The following is a 26,047-nucleotide window of genomic DNA, read 5'->3' as shown; positions in this document are numbered from 1 at the left end:
TGTTGTAACGTTATTGTACTGTACCTTTTATTGTAGCAATGAAATCAGGTAGTCCTTCAACTTTGTGCTCCTTTAAAAAATAACTTTTTATTAACCCAGAACTTTACATTTCCACACACATTTTGTAGTTGATTCCTACAAAAATACCTGTTGGTATTTTGACTGGAATTGCATCGAATCTATAGACCATCGATTTGGAGAGAACTTATATCTTAACGCTGGAAGAGGAAATGGCAACCCACTCCAGTATTTTTGCCTAGAGAATCCCATGGACAGAGGAGCTTGGCGGGCTACAGTCCATGGGGTTGCAAAAAGTCGGACACAACTGAGCGACTAATATTTTTATTTATTTTTATTACATCGTAATGATCTCAAGTTTTCCAAGCCATGAATATGGGCTATGTTTCCATTTACTTAGATCTTCTTTAATCTTTTCAGAAATGTTTTTCAGTGTTCAGGTCTTGCACATATTTAATTAAAGTTATTCTAAAATATTTAGTGTTATTTCATGTGATGGTAAGTAGAATTTATTTTTAACTTTAAATTCTCAAATGTCTGTGGCTAGTATGTAGAAATAAAATTGCTTTTGATTGTAATCTTGTTTGGCACCTTGCTACATTGGCACCTTGCTAAATGTACTGAATAGTTCTAGTAGCAAACTGATGTAGATTCTTTAGAATTTTCTTTGTCTATGATCATTGTTTGTAAAAAAATCTTATAGTCTGAGTCACTAATTTTTGTGCTTTTACTTTTATCATAAAAACCACAAAAAAAATTCTGTTCCTTCTCTTAGCTCATCTTTGAGGTCCTGGTTACCATAAACTATATTGCTTTATCAATTCCAAGGCAAGACTTTTTTTTTTTTTTTTAATTTAATTTTATTTTATTTTATTTTTTTTTAATTTTAAAATCTTTAATTTTTACATGTGTTCCCAAACATGAACCCCCCTCCCACCTCCCTCCCCATAACATCTCAGTGAGTCATCCCCATGCACCAACCCCAAGCATGCTGTATCCTGCGTCAGACATAGACTGGCAATTCAATTCTTACATGATAGTATACATGATAGAATGCCATTCTCCAAAATCATCCCACCCTCTCCCTCTCCCTCTGAGTCCAAAAGTCCGTTATACACAGCTGTGTCTTTTTTCCTGTCTTGCATACAGGGTCGTCATTGCCATCTTTCTAAATTCCATATATATGTGTTAGTATACTGTATTGGTGTTTTTCTTTCTGGCTTACTTCACTCTGTATAATCGGCTCCAGTTTCATCCATCTCAACAGAACTGATTCAAATGTATTCTTTTTAACGGCTGAGTAATACTCCATTGTGTATATGTACCACAGCTTTCTTATCCATTCATCTGCTGATGGACATCTAGGTTGTTTCCATGTCCTGGCTATTATAAACAGTGCTGCGATGAACATTGGGGTACATGTGTCTCTTTCAATTCTGGTTTCCTCGGTGTGTATGCCCAGCAGTGGGATTGCTGGGTCATAAGGTAGTTCTATTTGCAATTTTTTAAGGAATCTCCACACTGTTCTCCATAGTGGCTGTACTAGTTTGCATTCCCACCAACAGTGTAGGAGGGTTCCCTTTTCTCCACACCCTCTCCAGCATTTATTGCTTGCAGATTTTTGGATCGCAGCCATTCTGACTAGTGTGAAGTGGTACCTCATTGTGGTTTTGATTTGCATTTCTCTGATAATGAGTGATGTTGAGCATCTTTTCATGTGTTTGTTAGCCATCTGTATGTCTTCTTTGGAGAAATGTCTATTTAGTTCTTTGGCCCATTTTTTGATTGGGTCGTTTATTTTTCTGGAATTGAGCTGCATAAGTTGTTTGTATATTTTTGAGATTAGTTGTTTGTCAGTTGCTTCATTTGCTATTATTTTCTCCCATTCAGAAGGCTGTCTTTTCACCTTGCTTATAGTTTCCTTTGTTGTGCAGAAGCTTTTAATTTTAATTAGATCCCATTTGTTTATTTTTGCTTTTATTTCCAGAATTCTGGGAGGTGGATCATAGAGGATCCTGCTGTGATGTATGTCTGAGAGTGTTTTGCCTATGTTCTCCTCTAGGAGTTTTATAGTTTCTGGTCTTACATTTAGATCTTTAATCCATTTTGAGTTTATTTTTGTGTGCGGTGTTAGAAAGTGATCTAGTTTCATTCTTTTACAAGTGGTTGACCAGTTTTCCCAGCACCACTTGTTAAAGAGATTGTCTTTACTCCATTGTATATTCTTGCCTCCTTTGTCAAAGATAAGGTGTCCATATGTGTGTGGATTTATCTCTGGGCTTTCTATTTTGTTCCATTGATCTATATGTCTGTCTTTATGCCAGTACCATACTGTTTTGATGACTGTGGCTTTGTAGTATAGCCTGAAGTCAGGCAAGTTGATTCCTCCAGTTCCATTCTTCTTTCTCAAGATTGCTTTGGCAATTCGAGGTTTTTTGTATTTCCATACAAATCTTGAAATTATTTGTTCTAGTTCTGTGAAAAATATGGCTGGTAGCTTGATAGGGATTGCATTGAATTTGTAAATTGCTTTGGGTAGTATACTCATTTTCACTATATTGATTCTTCCAATCCATGAGCATGGTATATTTCTCCATCTATTAGTGTCCTCTTTGATTTCTTTCATCAGTGTTTTATAGTTTTCTATATATAGGTCTTTAGTTTCTTTGGGTAGATATATTCCTAAGTATTTTATTCTTTTCATTGCAATGGTGAATGGAATTGTTTCCTTAATTTCTTTTTCTACTTTCTCATTATTAGTGTATAGGAATGCAAGGGATTTCTGTGTGTTGATTTTATATCCTGCAACTTTACTATATTCATTGATGAGCTCTAGTAATTTTCTGGTGGAGTCTTTAGGGTTTTCCATGTAGAGGATCATGTCGTCTGCAAACAGTGAGAGTTTTACTTCTTCTTTTCCAATTTGGATTCCTTTGATTTCTTTTTCTGCTCTGATTGCTGTGGCCAAAACTTCCAGAACTATGTTGAATAGTAGCAGTGAAAGTGGACACCCTTGTCTTGTTCCTGACTTTAGGGGAAATGCTTTCAATTTTTCACCATTGAGGATAATGTTTGCTGTGGGTTTGTCATATATAGCTTTTATTATGTTGAGGTATGTTCCTTCTATTCCTGCTTTCTGGAGAGTTTTTATCATAAATGGATGTTGAATTTTGTCAAAGGCCTTCTCTGCATCTATTGAGATAATCATATGGTTTTTATTTTTCAATTTGTTAATGTGGTGAATTACATTGATTGATTTGCGGATATTGAAGAATCCTTGCATCCCTGGGATAAAGCCCACTTGGTCATGGTGTATGATCTTTTTAATGTGTTGTTGGATTCTGATTGCTAGAATTTTGTTGAGGATTTTTGCATCTATGTTCATCAGTGATATTGGCCTGTAGTTTTCTTTTTTTGTGACATCTTTGTCAGGTTTTGGTATTAGGGTGATGGTGGCCTCATAGAATGAGTTTGGAAGTTTACCTTCCTCTGCAATTTTCTGGAAGAGTTTGAGTAGGATAGGTGTTAGCTCTTCTCGAAATTTTTGGTAGAATTCAGCTGTGAAGCCGTCTGGACCTGGGCTTTTGTTTGCTGGAAGATTTCTGATTACAGTTTCAATTTCCGTGCTTGTGATGGGTCTGTTAAGATTTTCTATTTCTTCCTGGTTCAGTTTTGGAAAATTGTACTTTTCTAAGAATTTGTCCATTTCTTCCACGTTGTCCATTTTATTGGCATACAACTGCTGATAGTAGTCTCTTATGATCCTTTGTATTTCTGTGTTGTCTGTTGTGATCTCTCCATTTTCATTTCTAATTTTATTGATTTGATTTTTCTCTCTTTGCTTCTTGATGAGTCTGGCTAGTGGTTTGTCAATTTTATTTATCCTTTCAAAGAACCAGCTTTTGGCTTTGTTGATTTTTGCTATGGTCTCTTTTGTTTCTTTAGCATTTATTTCTGCCCTAATTTTTAAGATTTCTTTCCTTCTACTAACTCTGGGGTTCTCCAATTCTTCCTTTTCTAGTTGCTTTAGTTGTAGAGTTAGGTTATTTATTTGACTTTTTTCTTGTTTCTTGAGGTATGCCTGTATTGCTATGAACTTTCCTCTTAGCACTGCTTTTATAGTGTCCCACAGGTTTTGGGTTGTTGTGTTTTCATTTTCATTAGTTTCTATGCATATTTTGATTTCTTTTTTGATTTCTTCTGTGATTTGTTGGTTATTCAGAAGTGTGTTGTTCAACCTCCATATGTTGGAATTTTTAGTAGTTTTTCTCCTGTAATTGAGATCTAATCTTAATGCATTATGGTCAGAAAAGATGCTTGGAATGATTTCGATTTTTTTGAATTTATCAAGTTTAGATTTGTGGCCCAGGATGTGATCTATCCTGGAGAAGGTTCCATGAGCACTTGAAAAAAAGGTGAAATTCGTTGTTTTGGGGTGAAATGTCCTATAGATATCAATTAGGTCTAACTGATCTAATGTATCATTTAAAGTTTGCGTTTCTTTGTTAATTTTCTGTTTAGTTGATCTGTCCATAGGTGTGAGTGGGGTATTAAAGTCTCCCACTATTATTGTGTTATTGTTGATTTCCCCTTTCATACTTGTTAGCATTTGTCTTACATATTGCGGTGCTCCTATATTGGGTGCATATATATTTATAATTGTTATATCTTCTTCTTGGATTGATCCTTTGATCATTATGTAGTGGCCTTCTTTGTCTCTTTTCACAGCCTTTGTTTTAAAGTCTATTTTATCGGATATGAGTATTGCCACTCCTGCTTTCTTTTGGTCTCTATTTGCGTGGTATATCTTTTTCCAGCCCTTCACTTTCAGTCTGTATGTGTCCCTTGTTTTGAGGTGGGTCTCTTGTAAGCAGCATATAGAGGGGTCTTGTTTTTGTATCCATTCGGCCAGTCTTTGCCTTTTGGTTGGGGCGTTCAACCCATTTATGTTTAAGGTAATTATTGATAAGTATGATCCAGTTACCATTTACTTTATTGTTTTGGGTTCGGGTTTATACACCCTTTTCGTGTTTCCTGTCTAGAGAATATCCTTTAGAATTTGTTGGAGAGCTGGTTTGGTGTTGCTGAATTCTCTCAGCTTTTGCTTGTCTGTAAAGCTTTTGATTTCTCCTTCATATTTGAATGAGTTCCTTGCTGGGTACAGTAATCTGGGCTGTAGGTTATTGTCTTTCATCACTTTAAGTATGTCTTGCCATTCCCTCCTGGCCTGAAGAGTTTCTATTGAAAGATCAGCTGTTATCCTTATGGGAATCCCCTTGTGTGTTATATGTTGTTTTTCCCTTGCTGCTTTTAATATTTGTTCTTTGTGTTTGATCTTTGTTAATTTGATTAATATGTGTCTTGGGGTGTTTCGCCTTGGGTTTATCCTGTTTGGAACTCTTTGTGTTTCTTGGACTTGGGAGATTATTTCCTTCCCCATTTTAGGGAAGTTTTCAACTATTATCTCCTCAAGGATTTTCTCATGATCTTTCTTTCTGTCTTCTTCTTCTGGGACTCCTATAATTCGAATGTTGGAGCGTTTCATGTTGTCCTGGAGGTCTCTGAGATTGTCCTCATTTCTTTTAATTCGTTTTTCTTGTTTCCTCTCTGAATCATTTATTTCTACCATTCTATCTTCTATTTCACTAATCCTATCTTCTGCCTCCGTTATTCTACTATTTGTTGCCTCCAGAGTGTTTCTGATCTCATTTATTGCGTTATTCATTATATTTTGACTCTTTTTTATTTCTTCTAGGTCCTTGTTAAACCTTTCTTGCATCTTCTCAATCCTTGTCTCTAGGCTATTTATCTGTGATTCCATTTTGATTTCAAGATTTTGGATCATTTTCACTATCAATATTCGGAATTCCTTCTCAGGTAGATTCCCTACTTCTTCCTCTTTGGTTTGGTTTGGTGGGCAACTCTCCTGTTCCTTTACCTGCTGAGTATTCCTCTGTCTCTTCATCTTGGTTATATTGCTGCGTTTGGGGTGGCCTTTTTATATTCTGGTAATTTGTGGAGTTCCCTTTATTATGGAGCTTCCGCACTGTGGGTGGGGTTCTATCAGTGGCTTGTCAAGGTTTCCTGGTTAGGGAGGCTTGTGTTGGAGTTCTGGTGGGTGTAGCTGGGTTTCTTCTCTCTGGAGTGCAGTGGAGTGACCAGTAATGGGTTATGAGACATCAAAGGTTTTGGAATAATTTTGAGCTGCCTATATATTGAAGCTCAGGGGAGTGTTCCTGTGTTGCTGGAGAATTTGAGCGGTATGTCTTGTTTTGGAACTTGTTGGCCCTCAGTGTCTCAGGTGCTTTGTATACAGTTGGAGTCCTGCAGTCATTGAGCTCAGTAGACGTGGAGTCACTAACTGGTCCCCTCAGTGCTCTTGCTGAATGCAGCTTGTCTGAAGCAAGGTCCTGGAGCAACACCCCAGTGTGTGCACCAGAAGTCGAGCAGGACATCCAAGGCAAGACTTTAAATAGGCTTCTGAGAGTTAATGTGTCAAGTTTCTTAGGTATGCCAATTAGGACATTGAAATATAACTTTTAGTTTCCTCTCTATATCTTGCATCTGATCACTATTATCTTAATTATCTTTGTATTGTCAGAGTCTAACGGTACTTCACACTAAAAAAAATTTATAAATATTTAATTAATATTTATTTAATAGTGGAATAATATAACACATTTATAGTAGCTTCAGCTATAGTCTAAAGAATTTGGTAAAAAGTTGTTCTTTGCTGGCCCCAACATTTTCATTCAAATTTTATTATCTGTTGTCATGATTCTCTGATTAGCCTCACCACCAACTATTAAGGGGATATTCCTGAATCTCATTTTCTAATCCCTTTAAAAACTTGTTTCAACTATAGTACAGTTATGATTCATACAACAGTGACTGGATTTATTAAAACTTTGCATATTTTCCCCCATTTGAAAGTAATGTCTAGTCACATTTTCTTCATTCTTCACCTGAATACTTTGGTTGGGAAATAGATCATTTACCTGTTCTTGGCACCAGTAACTTTTTTGGACACAGGTAGTTCTTAAGTGTTGATGTTGTCAAACTAGCAACACAGGATCTCTGCCTTCCCGGCTGCCAGAAGGTTTAGAGCAGGCACAGGAACAGAGGGTTCTTCCAGCTCTTAGCTTAATTTCATCTGGGTCAAAGCCAATTTTCTAAAATTAACTTTGACTAAAGCTGAGATGGCTTTAAAAAAAGACTTCTGGTGGCCTTACACTACAAGGCCACAAGATGGATCTATTCTTCCATGAAAGAGGAGGATTTTGTCTATGAGATGGCCACTCTAACTGTAACCAATATGTCTGGTTTATATGAGCTAATAAATTTCCAGGAAAATTGCTATCTCAGTTCTCCAAACCTCCATTTCTCGCTGCAGGAAATTAAATTTTTTATTTAGGATTCTCTTGCCCAAGTGTTTCTAAGAATCCCCAGTGGTCATTATATGTGTCTAAGTATCAGTCCTGATTGTCACTTATTGGAGCTGGAGTTGGTGCTGGTGCTGAGCTATCACTTCATATCCTCAGGCCAAACAAATACCCGTAGATCTTCTGTGTACTGTGCTGTGCTTATTCGCTTCAGTCATGTTCGACTCTTTGTGACCCTATGGACTGTGGCCCACCAGGTTCCTCTGTCCATGGGATTCTCTAGGCAAGAATACTGGAGTGGGTTGCCATTTCCTTCTCCCAGGGATCTTCCCAACACAGGGATCAAACTTGCATTTCTTATGTCTCCTTCATTGATAGACAAGTTCTTTACCACTAGCACCACCATGGAGAAGGCAATGGCACCCCACTCCAGTACTCTTGCCTGGAAAATCCCATGGAGGGTGGAGCCTGGTAGGCTGCAGTCCATGGGGTCACTAAGGGTCGGACATGACTGAGCGACTTCACTTTCACATTTCACTTTCATGCATTGGAGATGGAAATGGCAACCCACTCCAGTGTTCTTGGCCTGGAGAATCCCAGGGACGGGGGAGCCTGGTGGGCTGCCGTCTGTGGGGTCACACAGAGTCGGACACGACTGAAACGACTTAGCAGCAGCAGCAGCACCACCACCACCACCATGGTAAAGATGAAAGTGGAGTAAAGGGGAGAATGCCTCCTTTCAGTGTTATGTTCTCTTAAGGATAGAGGTGTCCCAGATAAAGGTTATTAATTTTTAGTTCTCTTGGGAATAAGCAGATTTAGCGGCAGTGTGAAGGGCATTCATTTTTGACAAGGACATAAAATACTTTATGTGTAGATAAATTCCTCAATGATGTATTTTTCCTACTCAGTGTCTTTAATGACTTCCTCATGTGCCATTAAAAAGTAATGTGCAATTTACTTAACTATTCCCCAATTTTCTCCACATAAAAAATGTTTCTTGGTTCTTATTATTAAATACAATGTTTCAGTGAATATCATTAGACACTACACTCTGCCACAGTTAAAATTATTTCCTCCGGATAGACTTCTAGAATGTGTGGGTAAAGGGTATATGAATCTTTTTGTGCTTCTTGAGGTAGAACACCTAATTGTTAGACAGCAAATCCATTCAGAGAGGAAAATAACTCTTCAATTATTGGCCTCTAACATTCAGAAACATGAGTCTAAATATCAGAAGGTTATTTAGTGAACAAAATGACAGACTAGAGGATACTATTGGTTTATGAAGAGTTCATATCAGGGTATATATGCTGGCCACACTAATCCCTTACTCCCAGACCCAGCACAGGTTATTTGGGACTTGTTTGGGACTATTGCTAAAAATGAACATAACACACTGCAAAATTACTATTTTTCTGGCAAGGAGGGTTCATTGACTACTCTGTGTTAGACAAGTCTCTGTGATGTGTTTGCTTCTAGCATCCACCTGCTGAGGAACAAAGTATCAGAGGAGCATGATATTCTCAAGAAGAAAGAGATGGAGTCAGGGCCCAAAGCATCTCATGGCTATGGAGGTCGGTTTGGAGTGGAAAAAGACCGAATGGACAAGGTGAATTGAAAGGGGGTATTTGCTTAAAAATAAAAAAAAGATAAATCGATTCATTTGTTGGTTTTATGGTTAAAACTTACTCAAAAGTAAAACATCCATTTGGTTTTAAAGTTGAATGTCCACGGACTTCCCTGGTGATCCAGTGGTTAAGATGCCAAGTTCCCAATACAGGGGGCCTGAGTTTGATCCCTAGTCAGGGAACTAGATCCCACATGCCACAGCTAAAGATCCTGCATACCATGACTAATACCTGGTACAGACAAATAAAATAAGTATTAAAATAGAATGTTCACATATTATTTGTATCATTTTTCCCCTGATTTCAACACATAATATATAGATGGCAGAAAATGGGAGCCAAGAATTTAGAACTGGCCTAGTGTAGGCTCAGCTACACTGTAATTCCTAGACTGAATAGACACAGAACACACACAGAGAAGGGGAAAACAGGTTTTAAAGTCATTTACAGCTTTAAAATGTATGCGTATTATGTCTTTGCTGCAACTTCTTTTACTGTTTACTGTATATTTAGTGGGGTTTTTTTTATACATTCGTTGACTCATTGCAAAAGACTCTGATGCTGGGAGGGATTGGGGGCAGGAGAAGAAGGGGACAACAGAGGATGAGATGGCTGGATGGCATCACCGACTTGATGGACATGAGTTTGAGTGAACTCCGGGAGTTGGTGATGGACAGGGTGGCCTGGAGTGCTGCAGTTCATGGGGTTGCAAAGAGTTGGACACGAACTGAACTGAACTGACACATCACTTATGATTTGCACATAGGTGTGAAAAATATTGATGGGGTTTTATCTATTAGATGCCCTTGAATATAATATTATCTTTCCTTTATCCACTAGATACTATGAAAGTATGATATAAGAAAGCTTGTATGGTGAATCATATTTTTCCATTGATTTTCCTAACCTCAGAAATAGAGATATATTCCTATAATTTAAAAATGTTTAATCTCCACAGAGAAAAAACAATTCAATGAAGACCTTTAGTCCACCCTCAAGAAGTGTTTTGTTTGATCATTGTGTAAAATGCAGTCCAGACATTGTATTCTCCTACAGAATTCCTAGGAAAAAGAAATGTAGAGAAGCAGTCATTCATTCTTGAATTCAGCAAGCAAAGTTGACCTACTCAGACCCAAAAATACTGCAAAGTGAGCTCCCAGGAGCTCATATAGGGCAGTGCTTCACATCACTCTCTGTATTTATGTCAGCATGGAATTGGAAATGCAGGAGGAAGAGGAAGCTTTCTAATTTCTTCTTAGTTGAGACTCTGTAAGGTATCACTGTTTGGTTTGAATACTGTTGTGGTTTTCCATTTCATTCTCTGGGGGATCTTCCCAACCCAGGGATTTAACCTGGGTCTCCTGCATTGCAGGCAGATTCTTTAGCATCTGAGCCACCGGGGAAGCCCATTTGGTTTGAAGTATTATTCAATTCCAAGGTTATTAAAGCATCCATATTAAAACATTGAAAGGGACATACCTTTCAAAACCAAGTAGAAAATGGTAGGAGGAAGAAGTGGAAGAGGGTGTTTTAAAAAATTAAATTTTATGTCATGACTATTCATGGTATTGTCTACCAGCCCCATTTGGTATAAAGAGTCAGTCGCTTAATATCAGGGCTCATGTAGCACTTCAGAACTCTGATGGTCTTACAGGAACAAAGATCCAAAACAAAAGCACCTGGTTGTGTTAGAGAAATATTCAGTCCTGGCTATGGCGTCTTGTCAGTCCCCTTAGGTCTCTCCTCAGTAGCTACCCTCATTCCTATTTTGATACACAAAGCCCTTGTTTCACCCTCTTTTGTTTCCAGTTTAAACACCACTTTGTCTATGCAGTCTCTATCCTTCTGGTTCCCAACCCATCTTATGGGAGTTTCCTAAAGGATGGGTTCCTAGTGGTATTGAAGAATCAGGATGTGCAAGGCTCCAGAAAAAGTAACCTTGCTCTCCCATTACATGTTCCTTGGCACTACTGTCAGATTATCAGTATAGTATATATCAACATAGGTTATCAGTATGACCCAGAATGAAATTTCTTATATTATTACATCCTGTCCTATCTCTGCATCATTTTATTTTTCCTTTGGTCATTTTTTATCTACTTACTCATTCCCATCTTGATTTTTCTCAGAGTGCCGTGGGCCATGAGTACATTGCTGAGGTGGAGAAGCACTCTTCTCAGACTGATGCTGCCAGAGGCTTTGGGGGTAAATATGGAGTTGAGAAGGACAGGGCAGACAAGGTAAGTGACAACACTCTCTCCCTGGGCCATCCAACTCAGATCATGTGGGACTTACCAACAATACCTTGAATGTAGCCTGTGCTTCTCCTGTGGAAAGATGGGGCAGTGGTCTCAAGGAGGGTCCATCATGAGAATGGTTCCCACACAACTACATCAGCAAGTTCTTTGGTGCCACTGTTGGAGGCCACATCCTGAGCTGAAAGCTGTTCATTTAAAAGAGACGAAGACTCTCAAACTCTGAATAAGGAATCCCTAAGCCACTGGTTTTATCAATCCTGTGTGCATGAAGAGAAAAGTGAAAATTCCAAAGCTCCTCCTTTGGCCTAATAGCAAAGTCTTATAAATATTTATGCCTTTCAGGAAAACAGAAATATCAGCTGAAATATTATTACAATGGTAGCAAATAATCAAGTAAAACAACTAATTAAGGTTACAATACTTTTAGCATGTAAATGTTACTTTTCACAGCATTTAGCATCAACTTGCTACAGTCCAGGTGTTTTTAAGGACGTCATGGTACAAAGAATTCTTTGTACAAAGAGTAGTTTTGTATAAGTACAGATGACTTATACAGATCTGTATAAGTACAGATGACAGAGTGGTCAAGAGAGTAAGACTGATAACTCATTCATGTTCTCATTTTCATACCTTAGTAGATCAGTTTCTTTGAGCTCATTTTTTATGGTGCAAAATAGTATCTCTGCCCTGCAGCAGCACACAGAAAGGCTATCTTCACTGCTACCTGAGCTTTTAAATTTTTTTTAACTTGCAGTTGTTAATAAGTAGGCCTGAATCCTTAAAGTTGAGTGTTAGAATGTTATTTGAATTGTAGGTAGTTAAAAAAAAAAACAGAAAAATTTAAAACATACTGTAAGGTAAAGGAGAACCATAGAGGATAATGTTTAAAAGCAGTAATGGAAATATGGAGCTTGTAATGTTCTTCTCTAATCAGGGTGGAATTTCCCTTCCATCTTGGCCCCGTTCCTGCCTTTGCCTACTTTTTCATTGTTATTTCTTTCATCTTCTGCCTCACCAGCCACAAATTGAATTCCATTAACAGCCAGTGTGTCTTGTAAATCAAGAAAAAACACATACTAATAGCTTTTAAAATGCAAAATATAGACTTGCTTAGAGACTCATGATTACTAAGCCATATGGGGACACAGCTATGTTAGGTATTCGCCAAGATATCCAGTCCCAAAGCAGCTAGGATCCAGATTCTCCTGGCTGCCTCTTATCCAACAAAATCCACATCTCTGGGTTTGAGCTGCTGTGTAAGAAAAGAGAAGTGTAGTGTAATCAGCCGGTATAGGATGATATCTCTGAACATGTGCACAGTACTTTATAGTTCACAAGGCACTTTTCTAGTTATTGTCTCATTTTAGTTTAGTAAGAGTTAGGAAGAAAAACACTGACTTAATGAGTGAACTACACTCTCTATATCTTTCCCATTTAGTCCTCACAATATCCCAAATATACTGGAATCATTAAGTTGAGTTAGTAAGACAGATATACCTATTTTTATTTCATGTTTGAAGAACCTGAGGTTCAGGAATATTAAAAAAGTTACAAACCTTTAAAAAGGGAGGTGAGGTTAGGATTTGGACCTAGATCTGTGTGCAGAGTCCATGGTCATTGCCCTGTAGCATGCTGCCTTTACACCAGCTGTCAGGGTACTATTTGTTTCTACACTGGACTCCCATACTCAGCTTTGAACCCCTATAACGAACTCCTGGGCTGAGTTAGGTGTTAGGGTATGTGAGGGAAGGGGAAACATTGACTCTGACTCTAACTGATTCTCTCTCCTTTTCTCTGTAGTCAGCAGTTGGTTTTGATTACAAAGGAGAAGTGGAGAAACACACATCTCAGAAAGGCAAGGACCCTGCACTTCAACCTGACTGCTCAGATTTCAGCTCCCAACAACCATCAACTCCCTTTAGTTCCATGACCCAGTTCCCCACTATTTTATTTATTTTGAAATACAAGCCTGTGCTTGCTTCTTTCTCCTTTATTGCTTTATTGTCCTTTGGCCATGCCATGTGATATGCATGACCTTAATTCCTGGACCCAGGATTGAACCGTGCCCCCTATTGTAGAAACATGGAGTCTTACTCACTGGACTGCCAGTGAAGTCCCTCCTTCATCACTTGCTACATCATTGGTCAATTTTTTAGTCCCCTTTCCCCTTTAATGGATTAAAAATAAGATATTATACTCCTTCATTTTAAGAAGTTATTCCTAACTATTAATGTGTATCTGTGACTTAAAATTAGTCACTATTTCTTCATGAGTAATACAGGAAACCTAGAATAATTTAATTACATTTCTTCTACATTCTAAAGTCTTTGTAAAAACTGGATAATTGTAATCCAGTATATTGGTTCTATCTGTTTGTTTTTAAACCCCCCAAAATTAATCATTATCATTACTAGGTGAATGCTTATTTAAACTGACCAAGTGTGTTTATCAACTTCCTAGCTTATCATTGTTTATTATAGTTCATTGTTTCCTCCTTGCTTCCTCTATTTCCTTCTTGCAAGAGTATATCCTTTGATAATTCTTTCAGTGACAGCTTATGAAAGAACTCTCAGGCTTTGTCTGAAAAAAAATTTATTTTGATCCATTCTTCATTGTTATTTTCCCTTCATGTTGAAGATACGATTCCATCATCTCTGGCATTTCTCTTGGGTTTGTCTAATCAACATTCTTTTGTAGGTAATATGTCTCATCTCTTAAATTTTTATTTTATTTTTTGGTCTCATGAAAAATTTTCCCTTTGTCTCTGATATCCTGAAATATAATCAGTCTATGTCCAAGTATTAGATCTATTTTTATTATTCTACATGAGACTTACTGCTCCTCTTCAACCTGAGAGATAACTTTCAATATGACATTTTCTCTTTGGGTAGTGCCTCTCCTCTCTTCTCTTTTATTCTTTCTTCAGGAACTCAGGTGCGTATTAGAACTTTTCATTCTCTTCTCTCTCATACATGCTAAAAAAAAACTTTATATTTTTAAATCAGTTTTAGATTTATGACAAAATTGAGAGAAAAGTACATAGATTTCTAATACACTTCTGCCCCTACACATGCATAGCCTTCCCTGTTATCATCATTACTGATCAGAATGGTTTCTTTTGGTCAAGGATGATTCTAAGTTGATATATCAAAATCACTCAAATTCCATGGTTTACTTTAAGGTTCATTCTTGATGGTGTACATTCTATGAGTTTGGACAAAAGTATAGTGACGTATATCTATCATTATATTGTCATGCAAAGTATTTTCAGTGCCCTAAAAGTCCTCTGTGCTCTGCCTGTTCATTTCCCTCACTCCTCACTCCACTGATACTGTCTCCATAGTTTTGCCTTCTACAGGATATTATATGGTTGAAATCACATACCGTGTAGCATTTCTAGATTGGATTCTTTCACTAAGTAATATGCATTTAAGTTTCCTCCATGTCTTTTCATAGTTTGATAGATAATTTCTTTTTAGTCCTGAATATTATTCCTTTGTTTGGATGGACCACAGTTTTTTTACCCATTTACCTACTGAAACACATCTTAATTGCTTCCAAGTTTTGGTAATTATGAATAAACCTGCTAAAAACTTCTGTGCACAGGTTTTTGTGTAGATACACATTTTCCACTCTTTAGGATACATACCAAAAAGTACAAACACTGGGTCCTATGACAAGAGTATGTTAAATTTTGTAAGAAACTGCCAAACTGTGGACTTAGTAGATACAAGCCTATTCAGATCATCTGTTTCTGCTTGTGAAAGTTTTGGCAGATGCAGCGTTCAAGGAACTGGTCCATTTTATGTAGGTTATCAAATTTGTGGGTATAAAGTTGTTCATAGTATTATTTTATTATTGTTTTAGTTTCCTTGGAATCTGTTGTGATGTAGCCTCTTTCATTTCTGGTATGAGTAATTTATGTTCTCTCTTTTTTTCTTAGTTAGCCTGACTAGAGGCTTATCTATATTATTGATCTTTTCAAGTAAGCTTTAAGTTTTCTTGATTTTCTCTATTGGCTTCTAGTTTTTAATTTCGCTGATTTTTTCTCTAATTCTTGTTTCTTTTTTCTGCTTACTTTTGGTTTAATTTGTTCTTTTTTTTCTAGTTTCCTAAGGTGGAAAATTAAATTACTGATTTTCAGAACTTTTTTATTTTCTAATGTATGTATTATTGCCCTGAGCACTGCTTTCACTGAATTCAAAATATTTTGATAAGTAATGTTCTTTAAAAAAAATTTTTTTAGCATATTTATTTTAATTGAAGGCTAATAACTTTACAATATTTTAGTGGTTTTTGCCATACAATGACATCAATCAGCCATGGGTGTACCTGTGTCCCCCATCCTGAACCCCCTCCCACCTCCCTCCCCATCCCATCCCTCTGGGTTGTCTCAGTGCATCAGCTTTGAGTGCCCTGTTTTGAGGATCGAACTTGCACTGGTGATCTATTTCACATATGGTAATATACATGTTTCAACGCTGTTCTCTCAATTCATCCCACCCTCGCCTTCGTCCAGAGTCCAAAAGTCTGTTCTTTATATCTGTGTCTCTTTTGCTGTCTTGCATACAGGGTCTTACCATCTTTCTAAATTCCATATATATTTGTTAATATGCTATATTGGTATTTTTCTTTCTGACTTACTCCTCTCTGTTTAATAGGCTCCAGTTTCATCCACCTTGTTAGAACTGATTCAAATAAATTCTTTGTAATAGCTGAGTAATACTCCATTGTGTATATGTACCACAGCTTTCTTATCCATTCATCTGCTGATGGACATCTAGGTTGCTTCCATGTCCTAGCTATTGTAAACAGTGCTGCAATGAACATTGGGGTACATGTGTCTCTTTCAATTCTGGTTTCTTCAGTGTGTATGCCCAATAGTGGGATTGCTGGGTTGTATGGCAGTTCTACTTTCAGTTTTTTAAGGAATCTCCACTGTTTTCCATCATGGCTGTACTAGTTTGCATTCTCACCAACAGCGTAAGAGGGTTCCCTTTTCTCCACACCCTCTCTAGCATCTATTGTTTGTAGACTTTCTGATAGCAGCCATTCTGACCAGCATGAGATGGTACCTCATTTTGGTTTTGATTTGCATTTCTTGATAATGAGCGATGTTGAGCATCTTTTCATGTGTTTGTTAGCCATCTGTATGTCTTCTTTGGAGAAATGTCTGTTTAGTTTTTTGGCCCATTTTTTGATTGGGTTGTTTGTTTTTCTGATATTGAGCTGCATGAACTCTTTCTATATTCTTGAGATTAATTCTTTGTCAGTTGCTTCTTTTGCTATTATTTTCTCCTACTCTGAAGGCTGTCTTTTCACTTTGCTTATAGTTTCCTTCATTGTGCAAAAACTTTTAAGTTTGATTAGGTCCAATTTGTCTATTTTTGCTTTTATTTCCATTACTCTGGGAGGTAGGTCATACAGGATCTTGCTGTGATTTATGCCAGAGAATCTTTTGCTTATGTTTCCCTCTAGGAGTTTTACAGTTTCTGGTCTTACATTTAGATCTTTAATCAATTTTGAGTTTATTTTTGGGTATGGTGTTAGAAAGTGTTCTAGTTTCATTCTTTTACAGGTGGTTGACCAGTTTTCCCAGCACCACTTGTTAAAGAGATTGTCTTTTCTCCATTGTATATTTTTGCCTCCTTTGTCAAAGATAAGGTGCTCACAGGTGCATGGATTTATCTCTCGGCTTTCTATTTTGTTCCACTGATCTATATGTTTGTCTTTGTATCAGTATTAATGACTTGTCTTGATGACTGAAGTCAGGCAGGTTGATTCCTCCAGTTCCATTCTTCTTTCTCAAGACTGCTTTGGCTATTCGAGGATTTTTGTATTTCCATACAAATTGTGAAATTATTTGTTCTAGTCCTGTGAAAATTACCACTGGTAGCTTGATAGGGATTGCATTGAATCTATCAATTGCTTTGGGTAGTAAACTTATTTTCACTATATTGATTCTTCCAATCCATGAACATAGTATATTTCTCCATTTGTGTCATCTTTTTTTAATCAGTGTTTTATATATATAGGTCTTTTGTTTCTTTAAGTTAAGTCGTGTCAGTCGTGTCCAACTCTGTGTGACCCCATAGACGGAGGCCCACCAGTCTCCTCTGTCCTTGGGATTCTGCAGGCAAGGACACTGGAGTGGGTTGCCATTTCCTTCTCCAATGCATGAAAGTGAAAAGTAAAAGTGAAGTCGCTCAGTCGTGTCCAACTCTTAGCGACCCCATGGACTGTAGCCTACAAGGCTCCTCCGTCCATGGGATTTTCCAGGCAAGAGTACTGGAGTGGGGTGCCATTGCCTTAGGTAGATTTATTCCAGGGTATTTTATTCTTTTCATCGCAATGGTGAATGGAATTGTTTCCTTAATTTCTCTTTCTGTTTTCTCATTGTTTGTGAGTGTATAGGAATGCAAGGGATTTCTGTGTATTTTTATATCCTGCAACTTTACTGTATTCATTGATTAGCTCTAGTAATTTTCTGGTGGTGTCTTTAGGGTTTTCTATGTAGGCGATCATGTCCTCTGCAAACAGTGAGAGTTTTACTTCTTCTTTTCCAATCTGGATTCCTTTTATTTCTTTTTCTTCTCTGATTGCTATGGCTAAAATTTTCAAAACTATGTTGAATAGTAGTGGTGAGAATGGGCACCCTTGTCTTGTTCCTGACTTTAGGGGAAATGCTTTCAATTTTTCACCATTGAGGATAATGTTTGCTGTGGGTTTATTATATATGGCTTTTATTATGTTGAGGTTTGTGCTTTCTATGCCTGCTTTCTGGAGAGATTTTATCATAAATGGGTGTTGAATTTTGTCAAAGGCTTTCTCTGCATCTATTGAGATAATCATATGATTTTTATCCTTCAATCTGTTAATGTAGTATATCACATTGATTGATTTGTGAATGTTGATGAATCCTTGCATCCCTGGGATAAAGCCCACTTGGTCATGATGTATGATCTTCTTAATATGTTGTTGCATTCTGTTTGCTAGAATTTTGTTGAGGATTTTTGCATCTATTTTCATCAGCGATATTGGCCTGTAGTTTTCTTTTTTTGTGGCATTTTTGTCTGGTTTTGGCATTAGGGTGATGGTGGCCTCATAGAGTGAGTTTGGAAGTTTATCTTCCTCTGCAATTTTCTGGAAGTGTTTAAGTAGGATAGGTGTTAGCTCTTCTCTAAATTTTTGATAGAATTCGCCTCTGAAGCCATCTGGTCCTGGGCTTTTGTTTGCTGGAAATTTTTTATTATGGTTTCTATTTCTGTGGTGTGATGGGTCTGTTAAGATTTTCTATGTCTTCCTGGTTCAGTTTTGGAAGGTTATACTTTTCTAAGAATTTGTCCATTTCTTCCACATTGTCCATTTTATTGGCATATAGTTGCTGATAGTAGTCTCTTATGATCCTTTGTACTTCTGTGTTGTCTGTTGTGATTTCTCCATTTTCATTTCTAATTTTGTTGATTTGATTCTTCTCCCTTTTTTTCTTGATGAGTCTGGTTTGTCTATTTTATATATCTTCTCAAAGAACCAGCTTTTAGTTTTGTTGATTTTTCTATAGTCTCCTTTGTTTCTTTTTCATTTATTTCTGCCCTAATTTTTAAGATTTCTTTCCTTCTACTAACCCTTGGGTTCTTCATTTCTTCTTTTTAGTTGCTTTAGGTGTAAGGTTAGGTTATTTATTTGGTTTTTCTCTTGTTTCTTGAGGTAAGCTTGTAATGCTATGAACCTTCCCCTTAGCACTGCTTTTATTGAATCCCATAGGTTTTGGGTTGTCATGTTTTCATTTGTTTCTACGTGTATTTTCATTTCTTTTTTTATTTCTTCCATGATTTATTGGTTATTCAGAAGCGTGTTATTTAGCCTCCATATGTTTGTGTTTTTAATAGTTTTTTCCTGTAGTTGACATCTACTCTTACTGCATTGTGATCAGAAAAGATGCTTGAAGTTATTTCAATTTTTAAAAATTTGCTAAAGCTAGATTTATGACCCAGGATGTGATCTATCCTGGAGAATGTTCCATGTGCACTGGAGAAAAAGGTGAAATTCATTGTTTTGGAGTGAAATATCCTATAGATATCAATTAGGTCTAAATGGTCCATTGTATTATTTAAAGTTTGTGTTTCCTTGCTAATTTTCTTTTTTGGTTGATCTATCCATAGGGGTGAGTGGGATATTAAAGTTTCCCACGATTATTATGTTACTGTTAATTTCCCCTTTCATACTTGCTGGCATTTGTCTTATGTACTGAGGTGCTCCTATGTTGGGGGCATATATATTTATAATTGTTTTATCTTCTTCTTGGATTGATCCTTTATAGTGTCCTTCTTTGTCTCTTTTCATGGCCTTTATTTCAAAGTCTATTTTATCTGATATGAGTATTGCTACTCCTGCTTTCTTTTGGTCTCCATTTGTATGAAATATCTTTTTCCAGACCTTTACTTTCAGTTCATTTGTGTCCCTTGGTTTGAGGTGGGTCTCTTGTAGACAGCATATATAGGGGTCTTGTTTTTGTATCCGTTCAGCCAGTCTTTGTCTTTTGGTTGGGGCATTCAACCCATTTATATTTAAGGTAATTATTGATAAGTATGATCCCATTGCCATTTACTTTGTTGTTTTGGGTTCAAGTTTGTAAACCTTTTCTGTGTTTCCTGTCTAGAGAAGATCCTTTAGCATTTGTTGAAGAGCTGGTTGGTGGTGCTGAATTCTTTCAGCTTTTGCTTGCCTGTAAAGCTTTTGATTTCTCCTTCATATTTGAGTGAGATCCTTGCTGGGTATAGTAATCTGGGTTGTATGTTTTTCTCTTTCATCACTTTAAGATGTCCTGCCATTCCCTTCTGGCCTGAAGAGTTTCTATTGAAAGATCAGCTGTTATCTTTATGGGGATCCCCTTGTGTGTTATTTGTTGCTTTTCCCTTGCTGCTTTTAATGTTTGCTCATCGTGTTTGATCTTCATTAGTTTGATTAATATGTGTCTTGGGCTGTTTTGCCTTGGGTTTATCCTGCTTGGGACTCTCTGGGTTTCTTGGACTTGGGTGGATATTTCCTCCCCCATTTTAGGGAAGTTTTCAACTATTATCTCAAGTATTTTTTCATACCCTTTCTTTTTGTCTTCTTCTGGGACTCCTATGATTTGAATGTTGGGGTGTTTAACATGGTCCCAGAGGTCTCTGAGGTTGTCCTCATTTCAATTCTTTTTTCTTTTTTCCTCTCTGCTTCACTTATTTCCACCATCCTATCTTCCACCTCACTTATTCTATCTTCTGTCTCACTTATTCTACTGTTGGTTCCCTCCAGAGTGCTTTTGATCTCAGTTATTGCATTGTTCATTATTGATTGACTCTTCTTTATTTCTTCTAGGTCCTTGTTAAACATTTCTTGCATCTTCTCAATTCTTGTCTCTAATCTATTTATCTGTAACTCCATTTTGTTTTCAAGATTTTGGATCATCTTTACTATCATTAGTCTGAATTCTTTTTCAGACAGACTCCCTATCTCCTCCTCTTTTGTTTGTTTGGTGGTCATTTTCCATGTTCCTTTACCTGCTGAATATTTCTCTGCCTTTTCATTTATTTTAGATTGCTCTGTTTGGGGGTGCCCTTTCTGTAGGCTAGAAGTTTGTGGTTCCTCTTTATTGTGGAGGTTGCTTCCTGTGGGTGGGGTTGGACTAGTGGCTTGTCAAGATTTCCTGGTTAGGGGAGCTTGCATCTGTGTTCTGATGGGTGGAGCTGGATTTCTTCTCTCTGGAGTGCAATGAAGTGTCCAGTAGTGAACTTTGGGGTGTCTGTGGGTTTGGTATGGCTTTGGACAGCTTTTCTTTAAATGGTCAGTGCTGCAGTCCTGCTTTGCTGGAGAAGTAGCATGATATGTCTTGCTCTGGAACTTGTTGGCTCTTGGGTGGAGCTTGGTTCCAGTGTAGGTGTGGAGGCTTTTGGATGAGCTCTTGTCTTAATGTTCCCTGGAATCAGGAGTTCTCTGATGTTCTCAAGTTTTGGATTTAAGCCTCCTGCCTCTGGCTTTCAGTCTTATTCTTACAATAGCTTCAAGACTTCTCCATCCATAAGCACCAATGATAAAACATCTAGGTTAATGGTGAAACAATTCTCCACAGCGAGGGACACCCAGAGAGTTTCACAGAGTTGCATAGAGAAGAGAAGAAGGAGGAGGGAGATAGAGGTGACCAGAAGAAGAGGGAGAGTCAAAATGGGAGAGAGCAATCTAGCCAGTAATCAATTCTGTATGTGCTCCCCACAGTTTGGAACACCCAGAGAGATTCACAGAGTTACATAGAGAAGAGAAGAGAGAGGAGGGAGATAGACATGACCAGAAGGAGAAGAGGGAGGAGTCAAAAGGGGAGAGGCAATCTGGCCAGTAATCAGTGCCCTATGTGTTCTCCACAGCCTGGAACACCCAGAGAGATTCACAGAGTTAAGCAAAGAAGAGAAGAGGGAGAGAGGAGATAGAGGTGACCTGGGAGAGAAAAGGGAGGGTCAAAAGGGGAGAGAGCAATCAAGCCAGTAATCACACCCCTAAGTGAAAATGGATACTACTGAAGATTGGATTCTTAAAGGTACAAAATTGATAACAAATACCAAAAAGCAAAGATTAAAAATCTAGAGTAAAGGTTAGACTCTCAAAAATACAATATTAAAAATACAGAACAAAATCAATTACAAAAATTATAAAAAATATATATATGAAATTTGCTTTTAAATAGGGTCTTTTTTTGCATGGCAATAATAGGCTATAAGGAGAAGGCAATGGCACACCACTCCAGTACTCTTGCCTGGAAAATCCCATGGACAGAGGAGCCTGGTGGGCTGCAGTCTGTGGGGTTGCGAAGAGTCAGACACGACTGAGCGACTTCACTTTTACTTTTCACTTTCATGCATTGGAGAAGGAAATGGCAACCCACTCCAGTGTTCTTGCCTGGAGAATCCCAGGGACGGGGGAGCCTGGTGGGCTGCCATCGATGGGGTCGCACAGAGTCAGACATGAGTGAGGCGACTTAGCAGAAGCAGCAGTAGGTTATAAAAATGAAAATTAAAGGAGTAATAAAGAACTTAAATTTAAAAAAATTAAAAAGTGATAATAGTAAAAATATATCTAAGAATTTCTTTGGAGCTGTTGTGGGCAGTGTGGGGTCAGTTCAGTTTCATATAGTTCCTTGTTCCAGCTTGTACTTGTTCTCAAGGTCTATAGGCCCCCTCCAATGCTTAATCAGTGTTAACAACAGGGTTTTAATCTGTTGTACCTGTCACTTCTGGAGCAGTTCCCTCTTCTTTGTTTATGTTGGCTTCCTCTGTTTGCAAGTCTCTTTAGTGTCTAATTTCCACCCCAACACAAGGGGGCGAAGGTGGTCACTTATTTAGGCTCACTTGTTCAGCTGTGTTGTGGGGAGGGAGGAACACTGCAAACAAATATTGCTGGCGTGTGTGGGAAGTGCTCACAGTGCTTCCGGGTCTGGGACCACCCTGGGTTTGCCCCAGCTCACAGCAGCCTGTGCTTTCCAGGTCCACACTGCCCAGGCTGCAGGGTGCTTTGCAGGACACTGTCCAAAGCAGGCCCTGGGTTTTGTGCACTTCCCAGGTCTAAGTTGCTTGGGTTCAGGTTCTCGGGTATGCCGCAAGGGCACAGACTCGGTTGAGCATGTGTTTTGTGCCCTTCCCTGGTCCGAGCAGCTCAGGTGACCAGGTGCTTGGCAAGCACAGTGTCCAAGGGGGACCGTACATCTTAATTACATCCCTGGTCCTGGGTGCTCAGCTTCCTGAGTGTGCTGTGAGAGCACTGTCTCAGGTGTGCTGTGTGTCTCCTCTGGGGAGCTGATCTCAGGCTGCGACCCTCCTGGCAGATGTCAATCATCCAGGAAGACATGGTTAGCAACTGGAAGCCTGCTCACAGTTTGGTGGAGGATGCTGGTCTTTGGGGCCGAGATTGGAGCAGCCCCTTGCCTTCTGGCTCTGGTTGTCGCACAACTGCCTCTCTGCCTCTGGTAGGGGTGGGCAGGGGTCTGTATGCAGCCAGCTAGCTCTCCTTTAGTATTTGCTCAATCCTTAGCTCAGTGAGTGGGCCAGGCTGCTAGTTGGAACCTTTTGCAGGAAAGTTCTCTCTCTCTCTTTTTTTTCCCTCTCTGGCAATCCCACAGTTTGAGTTGCTATCTCACTTTAGCTCCTTCAGATTGCCCTCAGGGTATTCAGGCCCAGACCTTACCCTAAGGACCGATGATGCCACCGGTGCCTCCCTGTCCAGCGCCTGCTCGCTGGTGGCAGATGTGAGTGTCTGGGCTACTTCTCTGCTGGCAGGGTTAGGCACCTATGCTGTGAGGTTTTTGTTTTTTTTTTTTCCTCCCAGTTATGTTGCCCTCTGAGATTCGAAAACTCCCCACAGACTTGCCTGTGAGAGGGTTCCCTACTGTTTGGAAACGTCTCCTCCTTCACTACTCCCTGCCCAGGACAGGTCTCCATCCCTAACGCTTTTGTCTCTCTTTTTGCCTTTTATATTTTGTCTTACCTCCTTTTGAAGAGAATGCCTTTCTGGGTGCCTGGTGACCTCCACCAGCATTCAAAAGTTGTTTTGTGGAAGTTGCTCAGCATTCAAATGATCTTTTGATGAATTTGTGGGGGGAAAGTGGTCTCCCTGCCCTATTCCTCTGCTATCTTGGGACTGCCCCCCCCCCATACCCCAAATTGTGTTCTTGATGTCTTCTAATTTCTGTTCTCTACTTTCATCTCTTTATCTTGCTATGTTGCATTCTGGGTAATTCCCTTGGATCTATGTTAAGTTCTCTAACTCTTCCTTCAGCTGTATTTAACTATCATTCAAGCCATCCACTAATTTTTCAACTTTATTTCATTTATTTCATTCATTTGTACTAGTTCCCTTTGATTCTATTGCAAATCTGCTGATTTCTTTTCCTTAATCTCGTATTGCTTTCATTATATTTTTCCCCTTCTTTAAGTGCTTTAATTATTTTTAAAATACTCATTTTATAGTTTCTTTCATATTGTTATACTATTTGCAACTCTTGGGGATGCCAATTCTTCTGTTCAACTAATCTATTTTCCATCATGGTTATTTATTTCTTTGATAGTTTATAATTTATTAGATTTTGCAAATTTATTTCAGTGGGGAGAAAGGGATATTTGTTTTATGTGCCCTGGATTGAGAATATTTCCCATCAGAGAAATTCTGCCTTTATTTCTGGCTGAGTTCCAGGGTCTTAATAGTAAAGACCATGTTCTCTTTACAATTATTGTTTTCCATTATGAATTTGATTTTGTAAATAGATATAGGTCTAGTCAGTCTTCTGATTTTTTTCTTATTATGGTAATGTATGCTTTTCAAGGACATTTTCCATTTTATCTATATTTTCAAATATATTGGTATAAATTCATTTATAGTATTCCCTTATTTTTTTTTCAACCTCTGTAAGATCTATAAGTGACATGTTCACTTTTACTACTGATATTATTAATTTGTAGTTATTCTTTTTATTTATTTTGCTAGAGGTTCTTTAATGTTATTTATTATTAATTTCAAAGAAGTATCTTTACTTTGCTCATTTTTTCCATTGTTTACTTGTTTCTAAAATTTTATTGAATTCTGCTTTTCAGTATTTTTTTTTCTTTCATTTTAATGTGGGTTTAGTTTGTTCTTTCTTGTTGAGGTAGAAACATAGAAAATTGATTTTAAACCTTTGCTTACTTCATGGGTACTTAAAACTATATATGTGTGTGTGCTAAGTCACTTCAGTCGTGTCTGACTCTATGCAATCCTATGGGCCATACCCTGCCAGGCTCCTCTGCCTTCAGGATTCTCCAGGCAAGAACACTGGAGTGGGTTGTCTTGCCCTTCTCCAGGGGATCTTCCCGGCCTAGGGATTGAATGTCTCTTACATCTCCTGCATTGGCAGGCAGGTTCTTTGCCACCAGTGCCACCTGGGAAACACCCTGTTTTTGCTACATTCCACAATGTTATATATACTTTAATTTTTTATTCAGTTCAAAATATTCATTTTCTTTTCATTTCTTCTTTGCTCCATGAATCATTTAAAAGTGTAATTGCTCATTTTCCAGGTATTTGGGAAATTTTCTTATTTTATTGTTATGAACTTCTAGTTTAATTCTATTATAATTAGAGGATATAATATCTCATATTCCAATCTTTTGAAATGCACTGAAACTTTTTATGTGAACAAGTATATGGTCTATCTTGGTGGATAGTATATGTGCGTAGAAAAACTGTATATCATGAAGTTTGGGGATGCAATATTCTATGGATGTCAATTAGGTCTTGTTGATAATGTGGTTTGGGACTTCTCTAATAGATCCTTTTTGTCTAAATTTTTTATTAATAATGAGAAAAGAGTGTTAAAACTTTTTACTATGGTCATAGATTTGTCTCTTTCTCTTTCTGCTTTGTTTCATGAATTTTGATTCTGATAATTTTGATTCATCATATTTAATCCTGATGAAGGACAAATTACCCTTTTATCATTGTGTTAAGTCTCTTATGCATTTTGTCTTGAAGTCCACTTTGTCTCATATTCATGTCATCTTTCTGATGCTTACTCTTCCTGTGGTATATATTTTCCTATATCAGTATTCAATTATTTTTTCAGCTTAGAATTTCTGTATAATATAAGTAGTATGAAACTGGATATTTGTATCTCACACATTCAGGTGCAGGTTTGGAGCTTACAAATCTCATAGGTAAAATCTTCTCCAAATGCTAAAAAACTAGAATTCCTCTTACCATT

General features: G+C 37.8%; 1 protein-coding gene across 1 annotated transcript in view; it reads left to right on the top strand.

The window, feature by feature from the left end:
* The window catches only part of HCLS1 (hematopoietic cell-specific Lyn substrate 1), a 38,666-nt gene that overhangs the window by 7,341 nt on the left and 5,278 nt on the right, over positions 1-26,047 (top strand). Inside the window, exons 4-6 of the mRNA XM_068972883.1 lie at positions 8,883-9,012; positions 11,161-11,271; positions 13,090-13,144. Coding sequence (XP_068828984.1) covers positions 8,883-9,012; positions 11,161-11,271; positions 13,090-13,144 — 296 coding nt within the window. The remainder of the gene's footprint in view (positions 1-8,882; positions 9,013-11,160; positions 11,272-13,089; positions 13,145-26,047) is intronic.

This window comes from Capricornis sumatraensis, chromosome 1, assembly GCF_032405125.1.
Source record: "Capricornis sumatraensis isolate serow.1 chromosome 1, serow.2, whole genome shotgun sequence".
NCBI classification, from domain to species: Eukaryota; Metazoa; Chordata; class Mammalia; order Artiodactyla; family Bovidae; genus Capricornis; species Capricornis sumatraensis.
The sequence above is the reverse complement of the archived record's forward strand: the minus strand, read 5'-3'. Positions and strand labels throughout refer to the sequence as shown.